Raw genomic sequence first — 17,436 nt, forward strand, 5'->3', positions numbered from 1 at the left:
GAGGCCAGCCTGGTCTACAAAGTGAGTTCCAGGACAGCCAGGGCTATACAGAGAAACCCTGTCTTGGGAAAAAAAAAAAGAAAAACAAAGAAGTGTCAGAAAGGACTAATGACGATCCTTGTAGGCAGTAAAGTCCAAAGCAAGGCCAACAAGATGACTTTGTGAATAAAGATCCACTCATGCCAAGGCTGGACATCTGAGCTTGATCTCTAGAGCGCATACGCACACACACACACACAAAGATGTTTTTAAAAGTCCATTTTAGGGGCTAGAGAGATGACTATGCTCTTCCAGAGGTCCTGAGTTCAATTCCCAGCAACCACATGGTAGCTCACAGCTATCTGTAATGGGATCCGATGTCCTTTTCTGGTGTGCCTGAAGACAGCAACAGTGTACTCTATAAATTAAAGAAATAAATCTTTTAAAAATCTGTTTATTTATTTATTTATTTATTTATGTAATGTATGTGAGTGCACTGTAGCTGAAGATGGTTATAAGCCTTCATCTGGTTGTTGGGAATTGAATTTAGGACCTTTGCTCCCTCTGATCAACCCCGCTCACTCTGGCCTAAAGATTTATTTATTTATTATATATAAGTACACTGCAGCTGTCTTCAGACACACCAGAAGAGGGTGTCAGATCTCATTACAGATGGTTGTGAGCCACCTGTGGTTGCTGGGATTTGAACTCAGGACCTTCTGAAAAGCAGTCAGTGCTCTTACCCATTGAGCCATCATCCAGACCTCAATCTTTTTTTTTTTTTAAAGCCCATTATAAACATAGTTTCTACAAACAATGCACTGCATAAAGATAAAGCACTCTGGTGTCAGTTGTCAGTTTGCACATGTAGGATAACTTCACAAACAGGTGTAGGACACACACTATAAACAGCAAAGGGCCAAGACCTCAGCTTTAAAAAATCTGCCTTTTCTTTCCAACACTGGCACCAAGTTTCCTCCATGAAAATCACACACCTGCTGCATTCACACAAGGGAAACAGCCACACCCTCTTAGATTACTTTAGTTAAAACAGTGCCTGCTGGCATGGTGCCCTACACCTGCAATCCCAGGACTCCAGAAGCAAGACAATCTCTAGTTCAAGGCCAGCCTCTGCTATAAAAACCCTGACTCAACCAAACAAAAACAAAAACTCAAATAACAAACAGCCCCAGGCTGTGGCTACACTGAGGCAGACAGCCCTCAGCAGCACAGCACACAGCTGCTGAGCTGCAGAGTCTAAGCTGGGAGACATGAGGCAGCACTAGAGATACGCAGTGCAGAGTACAGAGGTCAGCTCTTAAATGCTCTCCGCTGTGCCGCTGACTAATCCCTCATATCCACTCACATTTCTCCCAGGCTGGCTGTGCCAGTACAGAAAGCTACATTTGAAGATTTTTGTTTGTTTGTGTTTTAGTCTTTGAGACAGACATCTGTCTCCTAAGTGCTAGGATTAAAGGCGTATACCACCACCACCTAGTGAATAAGATCTTTAAAATATAAAATAAGACGTTACAACTGTGTTTCTTTCTCTTTCCGTACTTAATTTTACTTGTGTGTTCCGGAGCCCCTTCAGAGACCATAAGAAGTCAGACCTTTGAGCCAGAGTTATAGGTGGTTGTGAGCTGCCCCACATGGGTGCTAGGAACTGAAATTAGGTCCTCTGGAAGGGCATCAAGAGGTTTTGACCACCAGCCATCTTTCCAGACCACAACTGTACTTCTAAGAAAAGAAAATGGAGTGAGAGTTGGAGGGGAAAAAAGCTTTATATTAAGAAACTCTATGGGGCTGGAGAGATGGCTCAGCGGTTAAAAGCACTGACTGCTCTTCCAGAGGTCCTGAGTTCAAACCCCAGCAACCACATGGTGGCTCACAACCATCTGTAATGGGACCCGATGGCTTCTTCTTGTGTGTTTGAAGACAGCAACAGTGTACTCATATAAAATAAATAAATAAATCTTGGAAAGGAATTAATTGATTGATTAGTTCTATGATTGGGTCAAAGAGGTCGGTCGTTCAGTGGTTAAAAGCACTGGCTGCTCTGCTAGAGGACCCAAGAGTCAACACCCAGATCCAAAAGGCTGCTCACAACCATCTGTTACTCAAATTCAAATGCAAGCCTTGTCTACTACAGAGAAAGCTTCAAGACAGCTAGTTTTACACAGAGAAACCTTATCTCAAAACAACAACAACAACAATAAAAGGTTCAGTAATTATAAGCACTGGCCGCTCTTCTGGAAGATTCAAGTTTAATTTCCAGCACCTGCACGGTGGCTCACACCTCCAAGTAATTCCACTGCCAGAGGCTCTGACGGACTCCCTCTTGTGACCTCTACCAGCACTGCCCACACATCGTGCACAGAGATGCATGCAGACATTCACATACATACGTAAGTAAATGTTAGAAAAGAATGACTATACCTTGGAGTGTTAGGATTTTGAGGCTGTGTAAGTAGTTCCCAAACATTCCTGAACAACCTCAATTTTACTTAAACCTCCATTTTAACAACAAAATAGCCATCTTGGCTCAATAGGCAGGGACAAGGGACCCGAGAGCATGCACTGCCCACTGTGCTGTGAGCAGTTAAGACAGTCAGTACCATGCCGGGCGTGGTGGCGCACACCTTTAATCCTAGCACTTGGGAGGCAGAGGCAGGCGGATTTCTGAGTTCAAGGCCAGCCTGGTCTATAAAGTGAGTTCCAGGACAGCCAGGGCTACACAGAGAAACCCTGTCTCAAAAAACCAAAAAAAAAAAAAAAAGACAGTCAGTACCTGCACTGGAGGGACACAGTGAAGAGCAGAGAACTCCTCAATGTTGCTCCGTAGCTGTCCTACAGCTGCCTGTTCTCAGAGTAGCGACCAGACTACAAGCCCATGCTTTCTTATGTAAGATTAAGCATTGTTTACCTAAGGTTATATCGGAAATTAAATAAAACTTCATGCTGAACACTGGAGTAATTCTTAATCTCTTAATGTTAACAGAACTTTGATGACTCATTCTTCCCTCTGGGAGAACATGCTGACACAGGTCATTCTGCCTAGAGATGCAGTTCTCACAGAGCTAGTCTGCAAATCATCTATAGAATTTGCCCCCAGAAACATGGCTGATTTTCTTATTAAAACTTAAATCTCCAAAACTTCCCATCCCATCACAAAAAGTTAATAAAGACTAACTGCACCTTCTCTGGGCAACCCAAAGCCTGCGATGCGAGCCCAGATCCGCCTGCATTGAAACATACAACCTCCAGAGCACAAGCTCCATCCCTCATGGTTCTGTTTCACAGATGTTTCCTCTTCCTTCTTCACCCATGACACCGAGACTGGAGTGAGAATACGATCTGATGATAACATTCGGACACGACCACCTGCACTTACAAATAACCAGAGTTCAATCTTTACTGAGGAAGTTGTTGAAAACTAAAACTGAGAAGGGCAGCTAAGACGTCCACGACAAGTGCTTCCGTGTCTTCCCTCCCCACAGGCTGCCTCTCTCCTACAGAGCTGGGTCAAATCAAACTGTCTTCTTGCTAATCTGCACTGCATCTGAGCAGGAGCCACTGCTCCGTATCGGTGAGGGTGGTGCTCTTGTCCACACTCCACTGCTGGCAACAGCAGACAGAGCTGTACACAAAGCCTTCAGAGGACAATCTCCCAGGAGCCACTCTTCCATTCATATAAAGCAGCCATGTTTGCAAGATGAAGAGAGACCATCCTTATGTTTTGAGTATAGTCATCCTGAGATTTTATAAGAAATGGCAATGTATGTGAGAACAAGTTATTTTGGGATCTGTATTATAAGATAGGTTCCCTGTGGGTGATCAGGATCTAAGTCTATCAGGCCTGTTTATTTTTAACATACAAGGCCAGGGGCCATATAACTCATCTACCCAACAGCAGAGTGACAACACTTAGAATGAGACCTGGCTTGGAGGACAGCAATTTCCAGAACTTCTGGGAGAGGAGCTAGCCCTGTCTTCTCAGAAATGCAGGACACTTGGCAGTGTTTACATCGATGCACTAACACCCAGACCTCTGTGTAAACAATTGAGAGATCTGCAGTGGGCAGCCTCAATCATTCTGAGACACTGCTCACTCCTAGTATTTTAATCTACTAACCATATTTTATACATATGTTAAAGAAAGGCAAATGGGGAAAAGGAAGGAAGAACTGGGTATCTGCAGAGACGTAATTCTAAAAGGATCTGACTTGTTATTCTCTCGGGTGCCATGAGGTTAACACGTAATACCCATTCAACTAACCCTCTATAAACAGTTGGTTTTCCTAATCACAGCCACTATTCCCACTTCAGTGGGCAGCAGCATTCAGAGGAAAGCCAGACCCAGGCCCTGTACAACAAACTCCAGAAACCAAGTGTTGGGAAAGCTGATGTCCGTTGCACAGGCACTTTTATCAGACATAAAGGCCTGTAGTGAATGGGAGGAATGGAATTCCTACAGGAGCCTCCAAAGGTAAGGAAGGAGATCTGTCCCCACCCAGGTACTCCTGTAGGCGCTCTTCCACCTTTCCTGAGTAACTCAAGAGAAAGGACAGGTGACGGGGAAAACAGCTCCAGAACAGAACCACTGTGTGCATGGTGTGGCAGCAGCGGTGCAGAGCTCAGCGGGAAACACTTTTCTAGCATGTTGAAGACCAGGGTCTGATCCCCAGCAAGCACGCATATGTACAAAGACTTGTTTTCAACAGAATATGATAGATTGGGAAAATATTTTTATATACTCTTTATAGATATCATCTCATTTAAATTTTCACTCATGGTCTAAGGACTTGGAGTTATCACATGGTTTCACAGGAATCACAAAACAAAAGTGTCCAATAACCTGCCTGAAGCCCACAGCATGAGTGGCAGAGACAACAGCAGCCCAGTGTAGCAACAGTTAAACAGTTCTTTAGCATTGTTTTTTTTTCTTTAAAGCTTTTTAAAAAAAAAAAATTATCTTTATTAGTTAGGCAGTGGTGGCATATATAAACCCTCCTTCTATAGATGTGTGTGTGTGTGTGTGTGTGTGTGTGTGTGTGTGTGTGTGTAAAATAGTTTGGGGCTCAAGAAGTGGCTTACAGATTAAGAACACTTGCTACGCCGGGCAGTGGTGGCGCACGCCTTTAATCCCAGCACTGGGGAGGCAGAGGCAGGGGGATTTCTGAGTTCGAGGCCAGCCTGGTCTACAGAGTGAGTTCCAGGACAGCTAGGGTTACACCAAGAAATCCTGAAACCCTGTCTTGAAACAAAACAAAACAAAACAAACAAGAACACTTGCTGCTTGCTGTTTTTGTAGAGAATACAGTTTGGTTACCAGCACCTACTTGGTGGTTCGTAACTGTCTGTAATTCTAGTTCCAGGGGATCAAATGCCCCCTTCTGACCTCTGCAGGCATCCATGTGGTGCACAGACATACATGCATGTAAAACACTCATACACATAAAATAATCTTTAAAAATATTTATTCTGAGGCTAGAGAGATGGCTGGGCAATTAAGAGCATTGACTGCTTTTCCAGAGGGCCCAGGTTTAATTTCCAGCACCCACATTGTAGCTCATGACCATCTGCAACTATAACTTTGTTCTAGAGGATCCACAGGTACCCTCTTCTGACCTCCTCAGGCAAAACATCCATATACATACAATAAAAGTAAAAAAAAAATCTCATGTGTGTGTGTGTGTGTGTGCGCTGAGAGCTCTAAAGAGAGAGAGCGCTAGATCTCCTGAGCTAAAGTAACAAGAGATTTAGATGCCTGATGTAGGCACTGTCAAGTGAATTCTGGTCTTCTGTAAGAACAGGAAGTGCTCTTAAGCTAGGAGCCATCTCTCCAGGGTCTCCCAGGCCCCGGCACCCCACTTTGTTTTTAGGCTGAGAGCGTCTGTCTCATGCAAAGAAGCACCATTTCAGAAACAGTGACTTCCCAGTAACCTGTCAAAACGTGATCGGAACTTCCCACAGCATCAAACTAAGCCAGAAAAAAACCTTCAGGGAGATCAGGTGCTATAGATGCTGGCCAGGCCATCGATACAACACAGGTCTGCTGACCCTCTAAAACCCAGTCATGCCCTCCAGATGTTTCAAATCTTCTGGGAGTAGCAAAGAAAGCAGCCCATAATGCAATAGAAGAACATGTGGCAGAGCATCTAGATTGTAAGAATTTTCTATAAAGTTTCCTAACCATAAGGTTTCCATCAAGAAAGTTCTGGAACACAGGTACCTGCAAGGTTCCTCATCTTCTGCAACAGTGGACAGTGCCCTTTGCCTCCTCCCGTAGTTGTCTGTAATGATTAGCCAGGCTAGGTTGATAGCTAAGGAAAATATAAGACAAGAGCCTCTCCCAGCTGATTAGAACACTTAAGAGATTCACCCAACTACCAAACTTCTCCCAAGCCATGAGCAGGGAGCGGGACCTAATGACACTCAGCAGAAGTGTGAGAGGCCCTCCAGGGCTGCAGGCCTCTCTGCTTCCTGTACTCTAGTGACTGTGCCCACACAAAATGGCTGGAAACTAGGAGGGAATGGTGTTTAGAGAAGGCACAGCCATGGCAGGTGAGGGGAAGCAGCCCTGGAATGATAGGCAGAAACCCTCTCCCAGGGCTGCTCCGCAGCAGGAAAAGGCCTGAATTACTGAATCAGTCCATGACGTGGGCAGCCAAGATCAGGTGGGATCTGGACAAACTGACTTTCTAATTAGGAAACCAGGTAAGGGACACTGTGCTAGGTTAAAGGTCCGTCGGGTCTGCTTTCTGCATTCCGTTAAATAAAACTGTCTTGTGTTTCCAAGGTTGTTAAGCAAGCACAAGACCCTGGATGGATTCCCAGCATCCCCAGCTCCCACCTCCATCTAAGATTTTGGTTTAATCCTCAATTGTACTACTTTTCTTTTTTCTTCCTTGCTTCCTCCCTTCCTGTCCTACAAAGCATCAAGATAAAATGACTGTCCAGATTTCTTTTGTCAGATCTTTACGCTTTACAACTTTCAGCAGATAAAAGGGACAGATAAAAGTCTAGAGCAGGAGGGTTGAGATAATTGCTAAGGGCTCAATCCCAGCACCAGTACCAAAAAAAAAAAAAAAAAAAAAATCTGAGCTGATAGGCTAAGAATGAGCTATCAACTTGACACATGTCACTGACTTTTCTACTCAGCCCAAAGAAGGCTGCTACTTTTGAGTCAAGACACTTTATTTTGTTTTTTTGTTTGTTTGTTTGTTTAGAGACAGGGTTTCTCTGTGTAGCCCTGGCTGTCCTGGAACTCACTCTGTAGACCAGGCTGGCCTCGAACTCAGAAATCTGCCTGCCTCTGCCTCCCAAGTGCTGGGGTTAAAGGTGTGTGACACCACTGCCTAGCATTAAAGTATGTAACAACTTAGAAAATATGAGATTCTCAGAAAATTTAGAGTTTCTACATCGCTGCTGCTCTGCTCTCCATTACAAAGTCTCTTCAAAACTTGTTCTGGAAAGAGTAAGAAACAGATTGATTCCACAAGATATCGCAATATCTATAGTTTGGGTCCTCTCAGTGGCCCATCTCGGCACATTTAGATGCACAATGATGATTTAATCTTAACTTAGTTATCATTAACTGGAGAAATCTATTTACTGGGATGTACTTGGAATCTCAGAACCTTTCTCCCCAGTTATCAGGGTTCTACACGTGTTCTATAGTCTAGAAACAAACTGTTCATTTTTAATAAGTAAGAGCATTAAACACCAAGAGGAAATCAGTAACCACCAACTGAGAAAACCTACCATCACTTTTGTAATGGATAGTCTGCATTCATCCCTCTCTTCCTAAAGCCAGATTAGATATCAATCATAGCCCTGCTCCCCCTCCTAGGTGGGAGGTACTTCCGGTCACTGGGTCAGACTGGAGGCTGCCAGCAGGGTGAGGTGGGTGGTCCACCCCACCTTCCTGGAGGCAAGCACTTACAGGTATCTGAGCTTGTACTCTTACAGTGTCACCTACCAAGGAAGTCTCCGCACACTCTCCCACAGCAAGTTCATCAAAAGCAACGGTCAGGTCAGCATTTGACCCTCAGCTTTTGAAACAGCAAAGGAATTTTTTTAAAGCCCCCATTAAGCAACTAATAAAAACCCTTTTCACTACAAAGTAAAAAAATTTAAAGCTGAGAGAGTAAAGATTTAAAAGAATTTTCTCTAGAACACAACAACCTTACTTTAAATAAACGGAGGGGAAATCCCAGCAGAATTCCATCAACCTCTCAGCTCTATCCTTTGGCTTAGTCTATGACTTTTGACAATTACTAAATCCAAACTAGCGATAAAATGCCATTTCCCATTTCAGCCAGCGGATTTAAAATTAGATGTTAACTCTCTAGCGACCCCCCCCCCACACACACACACTCTGTTCTTCCCGTTACAACGCGTTCCTCAGAAGGATAAGCACAACATGTCACTCTGATATCTTAAAATCACCAGCTGAAAAGGAAGAATCCGGAGGCCGGCCTGGGTCAGGCACAGAGCGGGGTTAAAGGAACCATTTCCTAAGCCCAGATGCGAAGAAGCAGCAGGAGCAGAGCAAGGGAAAAAACAACCCAAGTTATATAAAGTCCAATTGTACTCACGGTTTCCTTACTGGGAAGCAGCTCCTTTCTGATTCTGAAGAAGTTCTTGCCGTATTGTCGGAGCCCCTTAACGAAGCGTTTCTGTGATAAAAGAGAAACAAGTGAGATGTAAAAACCAAAACCAAAACAGGATGTCAGCAAAGCAAAGATATCTGCAATCAGCAGAAAAGCAACCACAGAAAAGTCTGAGCTCGGGAATATTAGCCAGGCTGGAGGCTTTCAGCGGCACAGCTGGGACCTGCTGGCAGAGCAGGGCAGGGCAGCCCCCGGCCTGCGGGGAACCACAAGCAGCGCCGCACGTTTCGGGGGTTAAAAGCAATCGGAGCCAAGGCGGCCTCCGGGAACCACAAGCTGCAGGAAGGAGCAAACAACAAACAGCCCGCGTTGCAATAAACCAACATAGCTGCTTTTCACCCGCGGAAGCAGATGCCTTCGCAGAAGTGTCTCGGGCCGATCCGGCCCTCTTCCCATCCCCTGACCGCGGAAGCCCACAAGGAGCCGGTAGTCCTGGAGCCGGGAGCCTCTGGGGTCGAGCCCCCGGCCCTCCCGGTCTGCCCGACCCCAAACAGACTTTCACTTTGCCCGGTTCCAGGAGCAGCTCCCACCTCCGATCCGAGGGAGACTCGCAGCTACAGGTAAAGAGGCCGCGCCCGTCCCCGGGCTCCACAAAGCGCAGGGCCAGGCGGCCGCGGGCTGCTTGGCGTGTGACCGCGGCGGGGCCGCGCGGGGCGCGGGGAGCGGAGGGCGCCGGGGGAGGAGGCTGGAGCGCGGCGAGCCCGGCGGCGGGCGGCTGCAAAAGGCGGCCTGGATCGCCGCCGCAGCCGCTCGGCTCCGCCCCGCCCGGCCCCGCAGGCGACCAAGCCCTCGACACGGCCTTCTCGGTGTCTTCCCTGAGAGCAGCAGGTCACCTCAAAGGCGAAACTTGCTACCCACCAGGGCCAGGCCGCATGCCCACAGTGAGGCAGCGAAACCCGCGCCGGTCCCTCCCGCCCGCCGTGGCCACTCCAGCCCGCGGCTGAGGCGTTTGCTCCCGCCAGGCCTGGGTATCAGCCTGCACTTCACTAGTGATCACCACGGAAGCGCCCCAGCCAATAAATCAGCTGCCCACTGGGAAGAGAGGCCTCCCACTCTGGGTGTGAGAGACCCGCGGGACAAACACAGAGAAGGGCCAGACCTGGCCTACAAGACCCATCTACAGCCTCCCGCTCTAGTCCTGCAGGCTCTGCGAGTTCCGAGTTCTCCCAGTGCTGGATATGACTCATCACTGTCAATTTTCAATATAATTGATATAGTTCAGTGGGAGAATTCTGTGAGGCACAAGAAAGCAGCGCACACTTCTTGGTATGAAGAGCAGACTTCTGGTACTTGACTTCTGCATCAGTCATACAATCAACAGGCAGCCTGAGCTGCACACAGCACCTCTAGAGCAAGCCCTTGAGGAGTTCCAATCAGCCCAGAGAAGCAAATAGGTACAGATGGACCTTGGGCCTATAAAGAAAGCAGCAGAGGAACAAAGGGTGGTGGGTGGAGCTGGGAAGAGGAAGCAAGCTCTGCTTGACTTAGGGGACTTGACAAGGAAGAGCATAAGCCTGCCAGGTGAGCTCCAGCTGGGCTTCCAGTTGCCCAGGAAGGACATAGGAACATTCTGGAAACTCCAAGGAGGACAAGTATGCAGAAAGAAAAACTGACTGCTTGTAGATGAGATTTAGAGGGCAGTGAGGATCAGGCTGCACTGAGCTTTGAGGAGTTAAGATCCAATGGCAGACCAGGGGTTGAAGGTGGAGCGTTCCCTGGGGAGGCCCAAGTCGTGGAGTAGGAAAAGAGCAGCAGAGGCTGGTGGCACAGCACTGTAGGGGAGGAGGCCCTGAATTCACTCTGGTGGGTTACTGTAGCACTGGGAGGGACTTTGAAAAACCTTGACAGGGTATGCTTAACCTGTGACTGGCTTTTTGCAGGTAAGGTAAGTGCATACAGTCATCACAGAGCACTCCAGGGCACTGCCTGAAAGCAGCAAGGGGCATCGCAACTGTGCACCAAGGGAGGCCAGAGCATCTTCTCACCAGAACAGGTTACCAATGGGAGGAGCAGTGTTTGTAGGGTTAGAGGGAGCTTTGAGAAGGGGAGATGGTTGGTAGGAGATAGTTTGGAGGGTGGAGTGCCAGACTGTGGTATCAAATGTAGGGTTAGTGCCCAGCAACATACAATGTATTCACCAGAAAAGAGAGAAGAAGGCTGACTCTGGAACATCTGGATAATGTGATAGAGCAGGGCCAATGAATTCAGAGTCTATGCTTTCACAGATTATGAGAAACACCATTCAAATCACAAGTAATTATTAAGCATGTGCTCTATCATCCCCAACCTAAGGAAGGTCTATCATGAAACAGATCAGAGTCAGCCAGCCTCACAAGTCCTAGTTTCCCAACATTCTCTATGAAATTCAGTCTGTTGGTAGCTGTCCTGTGACTGTACACTTTCCAGTTCATTTAACACCAGTGTGCCAGTTCTTCAGTTCTGAGATCAGCAGCTCAACTCTTCCTTCCAGCCCACCTACTGAAGGCCCAGGTCCCACCTCCAGCCCTCCTTCCTGGAACGCAGCTCACCATACAGCCTGTGACAAGCCTTTGCCAAGGGAAACTTTCAAGCCTCCATATTTTAAGCACATTGCAGCCCTAGCCTAGGAAGGCAGAAGCAGTGGGAGCTGAAGCTCAAGGTCAGCCTCAGCTAAAACCGGATTTGAGAACAGCACAAAACAACAAAAACCTACGGCTTTCCCCATCAGCTCCCATTATCTTTCCCAGCTCTTCTAAGAGTAACACTTGTTGGGCGTTGGTGGCACACGCCTTTAATCCCAGCACTTGGGAGGCAGAGGCAGGCAGATTTCTGAGTTCGAGGCCAGCCTGGTCTACAGAGTGAGTTCCAGGACAGCCAGGGCCAAACAGAGAAACCCTGTCTTGAAAAACCAAAAAAAGAAAAAAAAAAAGAAAAACAAACAAACAAACCAACCCAAACAAACAAACAAAAAGTAACACTTAACCCTGCAGGATGGTGCCCATGCTTCTTTGAGTCCTGATGTCAAGGCCCACCCTACCTTTCCATCCAGATGCCTGATGATGTCAGTTCTACCTCTAGGGTTCATTTAAAATACAGACTGGAATCCTTCTTGCTCCAAAATTAAAGTCCTGTGAGCAGCTCACTCACTGATTTGTAGGAGACTTCCTGTACTCATCTATAAAAGCTGCAAAGGCAGCAATCCTATCCAACGCCACGTTCCTTCCTATGGGACTGGACAGTTGGTGTTCTCAAGTTTCTGAAACAAGTGAAGTCAACTCTGCTAGCACTGGCTTGTCATGGACTAAGAAATGGAGAAGGACCCATAGCCAAGCAACATGGTGCTTGCTTAAAATTCCAGCACTTGGAAGATGAAGGCAGGAGGCTAAGGTATTCAAGGTCATTCCTCTCTACACTGTGTGTCTGAGGCTGCCCTGCATTAATTAAAAAAACAGAGCAAAGAAACCAAAGCAAACAAACCTATACCAAACAAACAAGGACCACCACAAAAATGTCCACTCTGAACTCTGGAAGCTGAAATGACTCCCTGTGACACCCAGCCCAATTATTTACTTATCCTCTCAATGTGCTTCCAGGGTTTGCTTTGGTCTTTCTACTCTTCAAAATTCCCAGGACAACCTCCAACCTCCTGTGTTCTGGCTGTAAGTTTCTTGAAAAATACTCACTAGTGTCTCTAAGGGTGCATCTATGAAGCAATCCCACTGAGAACACTCACTTGGCAGTCTCACAGGCATCTCAAACTAACTACACTTCCAGAAATATGAACTGGCATCTGATGGGGAGTGCAGATCTATTACTGCTGTCCATGCATGACAAACAAGTGCAAAGTACTCTTGGCCTTATTCTAAGAAAAAGAGGAAGTAAAAGCTTCATGTGGCCTGTGCTGTTACTTCTCTATGGAAAGCCACAGGCCTCAAAACCAACCAGACATCTGCCTCGCAGGGCAGCTTTACCTTGTGGTTTACCAGAAATGCAGAGTGGCCTCTAAAATAATCGAAACAAAGCCAAGCCCTCAGAGCACACGGTAGCTGGACGACATCAGTATGTGAGACTAGCTTCTAAGGTGGGCAACTCCATCCCTCTGTGAACCCCTGTCTCCACATGAAAACCTTCATGTTTTCGATAGTAATTTAACAGTTAACATGCTGACTTGTTTACAGAGAGGAATGCTAAGCCACTAAGTTCATGGTCTGTTTCTTATGTCTTCCATGAACTCAACATTTCCAAGGCCTTGAATATTATTTCTCGGGTCCTGAAGGTGTAATGTTAGAACGCCAGGCTGCCAAGGGTGACAGAGGAAGTATATGTGTATATTTAAACTGTGGTAACTGGCTGGGTCATACTGCCAGGGCTAAGTAGCCCTGCTTAATGCTCCAGGGCCAGCAGCCATCACCTGCACACGTGGCTGCTGAAACTGATACTTGTTTCTTTAGTACTCTGCACCTTGGAAGCTAGGCCTCATTGTTTTCTATGTATGAATCCTCACAGCCAGGTGAGACCCAAACACAAATCTGTACTTAGCCATGGTAACTCAGTTTATGAGTAAGTATGTTACAGGCTTGTTCCTAGTGGGGAAAACTTTACTTCTGGCTTAGAAATATGACCAGGGGCTGGAGAGATGACTCAGCAGTTAATAACACTTGTTGTTGGTGGGGTGGGGTGGGGGATCGGGGATCTGGGTTTGGTTCCCAGCACTCACATGGTGGTGGCTCACGGCCAGGTGTAACTGCAGGTCAAGGAGAACTGACATCCTCTTCTGACCTCCAAGGGCATCAGGTGCCACATGGTGGAATATATATATATATATATATATATATATATATATATATATAGATATAGATATAGATATAGATAGATAGAGATATGGTTTTTATTTATATAAATATCATATATATACACCATATCTATATCTATATGCAAAAAAACCCACATTCACATGAAATAAATGAATTATTGCCAATATCCAGTACCGTATTCCTCCCCAAACTCACTCTTCCCCTGTTGCCCTCACCCAGAGAATATATTTAGTCATGAAGTTAAAAACTCACTGAATGTGAAAACTCTGGCCATCAGTAAAATGCTTCTGGGCATCCTACAGCCAGGACTTAATGTAAAACTCCTTAAAATTGACATTTTGCTAGGACACTCAAGGGTACACAGAGAAACCCTGTCTTGAAAAACAAAACAAACAAAACCCAATAACATAAAAGGGCATTTTGAGAACTGGCAATGTGGCTTAGCATGGAAAGGGGCTTGCATCTAAACCTGACAACCGGACTTCCATCCCTAGGACCTGCAAATTGTCCTCGGACTTCTAAATGAGCCTTATGGCATGCAAAGTCCCAACACAAACATTGTGACACACAGAAATAAACAATATTTAAGAAAAATATTTTTAATAAAGACGTTTGAGTTTCATAAAAAGAATTGTCAAATTCTGGCTTGGGATTAGAACAGAATTTCAGCCATTTCTGGAAAGGCTCTAATCATACTCCAGCCATTTTGTACATAACATAACTACATATTATGTGAAGCTGTGATCTCAACATTGATGTTATACAATCTAAATATTGACTAACTCTAAACAACCCCCAAAATGCTTAACATCCTGCATTATTAAATACTCACGCTGGATTCCTTTTCTGTCAACAAGCACGCCCACATTACTAGTTTGCAAATATGCTCTTGTGGATTTGTTATCAGGATATGTTTGATGTGTTCATCTACTGCACGTATCCCTCTACCCGGGGCTTCCTACCATCCAGGTGGGAGGGGCTGAGAGAGGTCTGTGTGCAGTCTACTCTTCTGTCTCACAGAGAATCCCACATGGCTGTTTACTCACAGCCATTCCTGAAATGGGAAGATGCTCACAGAAATAAATGCAGTGACATTAATCTCCCTCTCCAGGTTAATGTGTCCTGGGGTTCCTGTGCTGTTGCTGGGAACACCTGCCTGAGCTCTCAGTGCACAGCGGGCTCCATGCCCACTGTGTGCGCTCCTGTTCACCCTGAGATGGCTAGCTGGGCCTGGACAAGAAGCCTCCCGTTAGTCCTCCCGCTCAGCAAACAAAGCGGCAGTTTATGCATGTCTTGGCGTGGAGAGGGTGGTGAGGTACACCTAATGCAGCTGCACTTAATGGCTGCATGCTGCCTTCAGAGCCACTGCCCCAGGCTCCCTCCATCCACCTTAGGAGCAAAGCTTCTAACAGCTCCATCTCACAGATGAGGAAATTACATGGCATCAAATCCTTGATTCAGGGTGGGAGGGGCGGAGGTGACATACATAAACAGAGGAGCCTAGAGAATGGGGTGGGGTGCAGAAGTTAAAAGCATTGTACAGGTCAGAGATAAAGGCTTCTGTTTTAAGATAAAGTATTAAAACTATCTCTGTATGGGCAAGTAAAGATATCACATTCTTCACCCTTGTCTCAGCCTCTTAAACAGCCTTTGCCCCTTACATAAAATTCCTGCCCCACCACCCTCGAACAACAACAAAAGGCTCTGAACATCAAATTGGAAGTTGTAAGACTCGTGGGAGAAAGTTGAGTCCTGGGATGATCAGGTTGCCTGTAGCCCTAGATCACATGCGCACATGGCTCCCTCAGAAATCATCTGAGCCTGGTCTGCAGCACCAGAAGAGTGGGGGTGGACCTCTGCATTAGCCACTGGCTGAGAACTCTCACAATTAACTCCTTCTGGTGAATTTTAACTAGTACATCACAGTCAGAAACACGACATGACTTCTCTACTTAGTCCTCTTACATAACAGTTTAGAGAACACTGTCGGTATTAAAATGAGTCCCACTGTGAAAATGGTCTTCTGCTCTATCCTGTTTGCTGCACAGAACTTTACGTTAATAATGCATTGGTTCTCAGGGGACGAAAGAGCAAGCAGATCTGCAAGTAAGCAACCTACAGTCTTCCTCTGCCTGCCCCGAGACAGACGGAAAAGTGTGAGACCTTCAGCCAGGCACTGGGAAACTCTATTGAGTTTCCTGAGAAGTAGGAAGGCAGGACAAAAGGTGTCTTCAAAGTGACTAACAAGGAGTCTTGGGTTAGGAAAGAATACTGGCCCCTTGGCAGGCAGAGGGTGCACGGCATCATGCCTGTGGCTGCCCTGACTGAGAGCCCGCTGGGTGACAGTCTATTCCAGTTCAGCAGACGGCCGGCCCTCTGGTAGTCAGTCAACATCACCCCATCCATCACCTTCCGAGAGTCACTGCTGCATCACCTGCTTTAGGCTTAAGCTCTTATACACTAATGAAAGGTGTCCCAGTGAAGTGCCTACCATTTTGGCAAAACATAGTACCACAGGGTATCTAGGAGGAGACCGCTGCTCCTGGTTTCTGTCTCCAGTTTAAATACATTCCACAATGGCTAGTACTATTCCAATCGAATTGAAAGTTTAATTAACTTCAGAGTTTCAGTATAGCAAATTATGTAAACTATAGTTCGTTTAGGCCAGCTATGGTAGTGTATGTATAATTTTAATCCCTCAGGAGGCAGAGGCAGGCAGATTTCTGAATCTGAAGCCAACCTGGTCTACATAGTGAGTTCCACGGCAGCTACAATGAGACCCTGTGTCAAAAACCCAAAGTAAACAAATACTATTCTTTTATTGGTTATTATCAAATCTCTAGTTTATTTTATCTTTTACACTCACATTCTATTCCAAGACAGCAAAGTTGCAAATACACTGAGTAAAGGAGCATGCAGTAGACCTGTGTCCTTGTTGAAATATAAGAAACATTTTCTTTTTTTTTTAAAGATTTATTTTTTTTATTTATTATATGTAAGTACACTGTAGTTGTCTTCAGACACTCCAGAAGAGGGCGTCAGATCTTGTTACAGATGGTTGTGAGCCACCATATGGTTGCTGGGATTTGAACTCCGGACCTTCGGAAGAGCAGTCGGGTGCTCTTACCCACTGAGCCATCTCACCAGCCCAAGAAACATTTTCTATGAATTCTACATAAAAGATCTAAATGACTAGTTTCTAGAAAGATTAAACCCGGGCTGGTGAGATGGCTCAGTGGGTAAGAGCACCCGACTGCTCTTCCGAAGGTCCAGAGTTCAAATCCCAGCACCCACATGGTGGCTCACAACCATCTGTAACGAGATCTGGCGCCCTCTTCTGGAGTGTCTGAAGACAGCTACAGTGTACTTACATATAATAAATAAATCTTTAAAAAAAAAAAAAAAAAAGATGAAATAAGCTTTTAAAAAAAAAAAAAAAGAAAGAAAGATTAAACCCACGGTCACATGTTTCTCGCTGTCTCGTAACACACTGTGAGTTCTGGGGTTACTTTATCATGCTTTGCCTACATGTGCCAGGAGAGCTCGGAAGAGGGCTGCAAAGCCCCTGACACTGGGGTCCATGGTTTGGACCACCATGTGGGTGCTCCAAACAACCCAGTCCTCTGCAAGAGCCATTTTTCCAGAACCCTCTCTCCATACATATGTTCCCCTGAGGCAAACTTGAATGCACATTTTATTCAGAGAAATATTGTCCAGTTTCATGTCCTGATATAAGGCTATATGGGCTAAAGATATGACAACTCAGGCTATGGGCTAAGGACATGACTGAGGGGTGCTGGACCACATGCTCAAAGCAGTTTAGTGCTGAGCCTACAGAATTATCTAGAATTTCTCAGTGTCTCTCAAGTTCCCCGAGTTCATATGGTTCCTTCAGGTCTTGATGTAAACAGTAACGGCAGTGGTAGCAACACACACAGCCATAATATACTTGCCCAGACAGGTGTCCCTGAGCCACACTATAGGTC

General features: G+C 45.9%; 1 protein-coding gene across 13 annotated transcripts in view; it reads right to left on the bottom strand.

Moving 5' to 3' along the window:
* Rere (arginine-glutamic acid dipeptide repeats) overlaps positions 1–17,436 on the bottom strand; it is a 350,306-nt gene that overhangs the window by 48,894 nt on the left and 283,976 nt on the right. For all 13 annotated transcript variants that reach the window (XM_029475940.2, XM_029475947.2, XM_029475939.2 and 10 more), the window contains one exon: positions 8,583–8,663. In XM_029475940.2, coding sequence (XP_029331800.1) covers positions 8,583–8,663 — 81 coding nt within the window. The remainder of the gene's footprint in view (positions 1–8,582; positions 8,664–17,436) is intronic.

This window comes from Mus caroli, unplaced genomic scaffold (assembly GCF_978045245.1).
Source record: "Mus caroli unplaced genomic scaffold, Mus_caroli_1 scaffold_6, whole genome shotgun sequence".
Classification (NCBI taxonomy): Eukaryota; Metazoa; Chordata; class Mammalia; order Rodentia; family Muridae; genus Mus; species Mus caroli.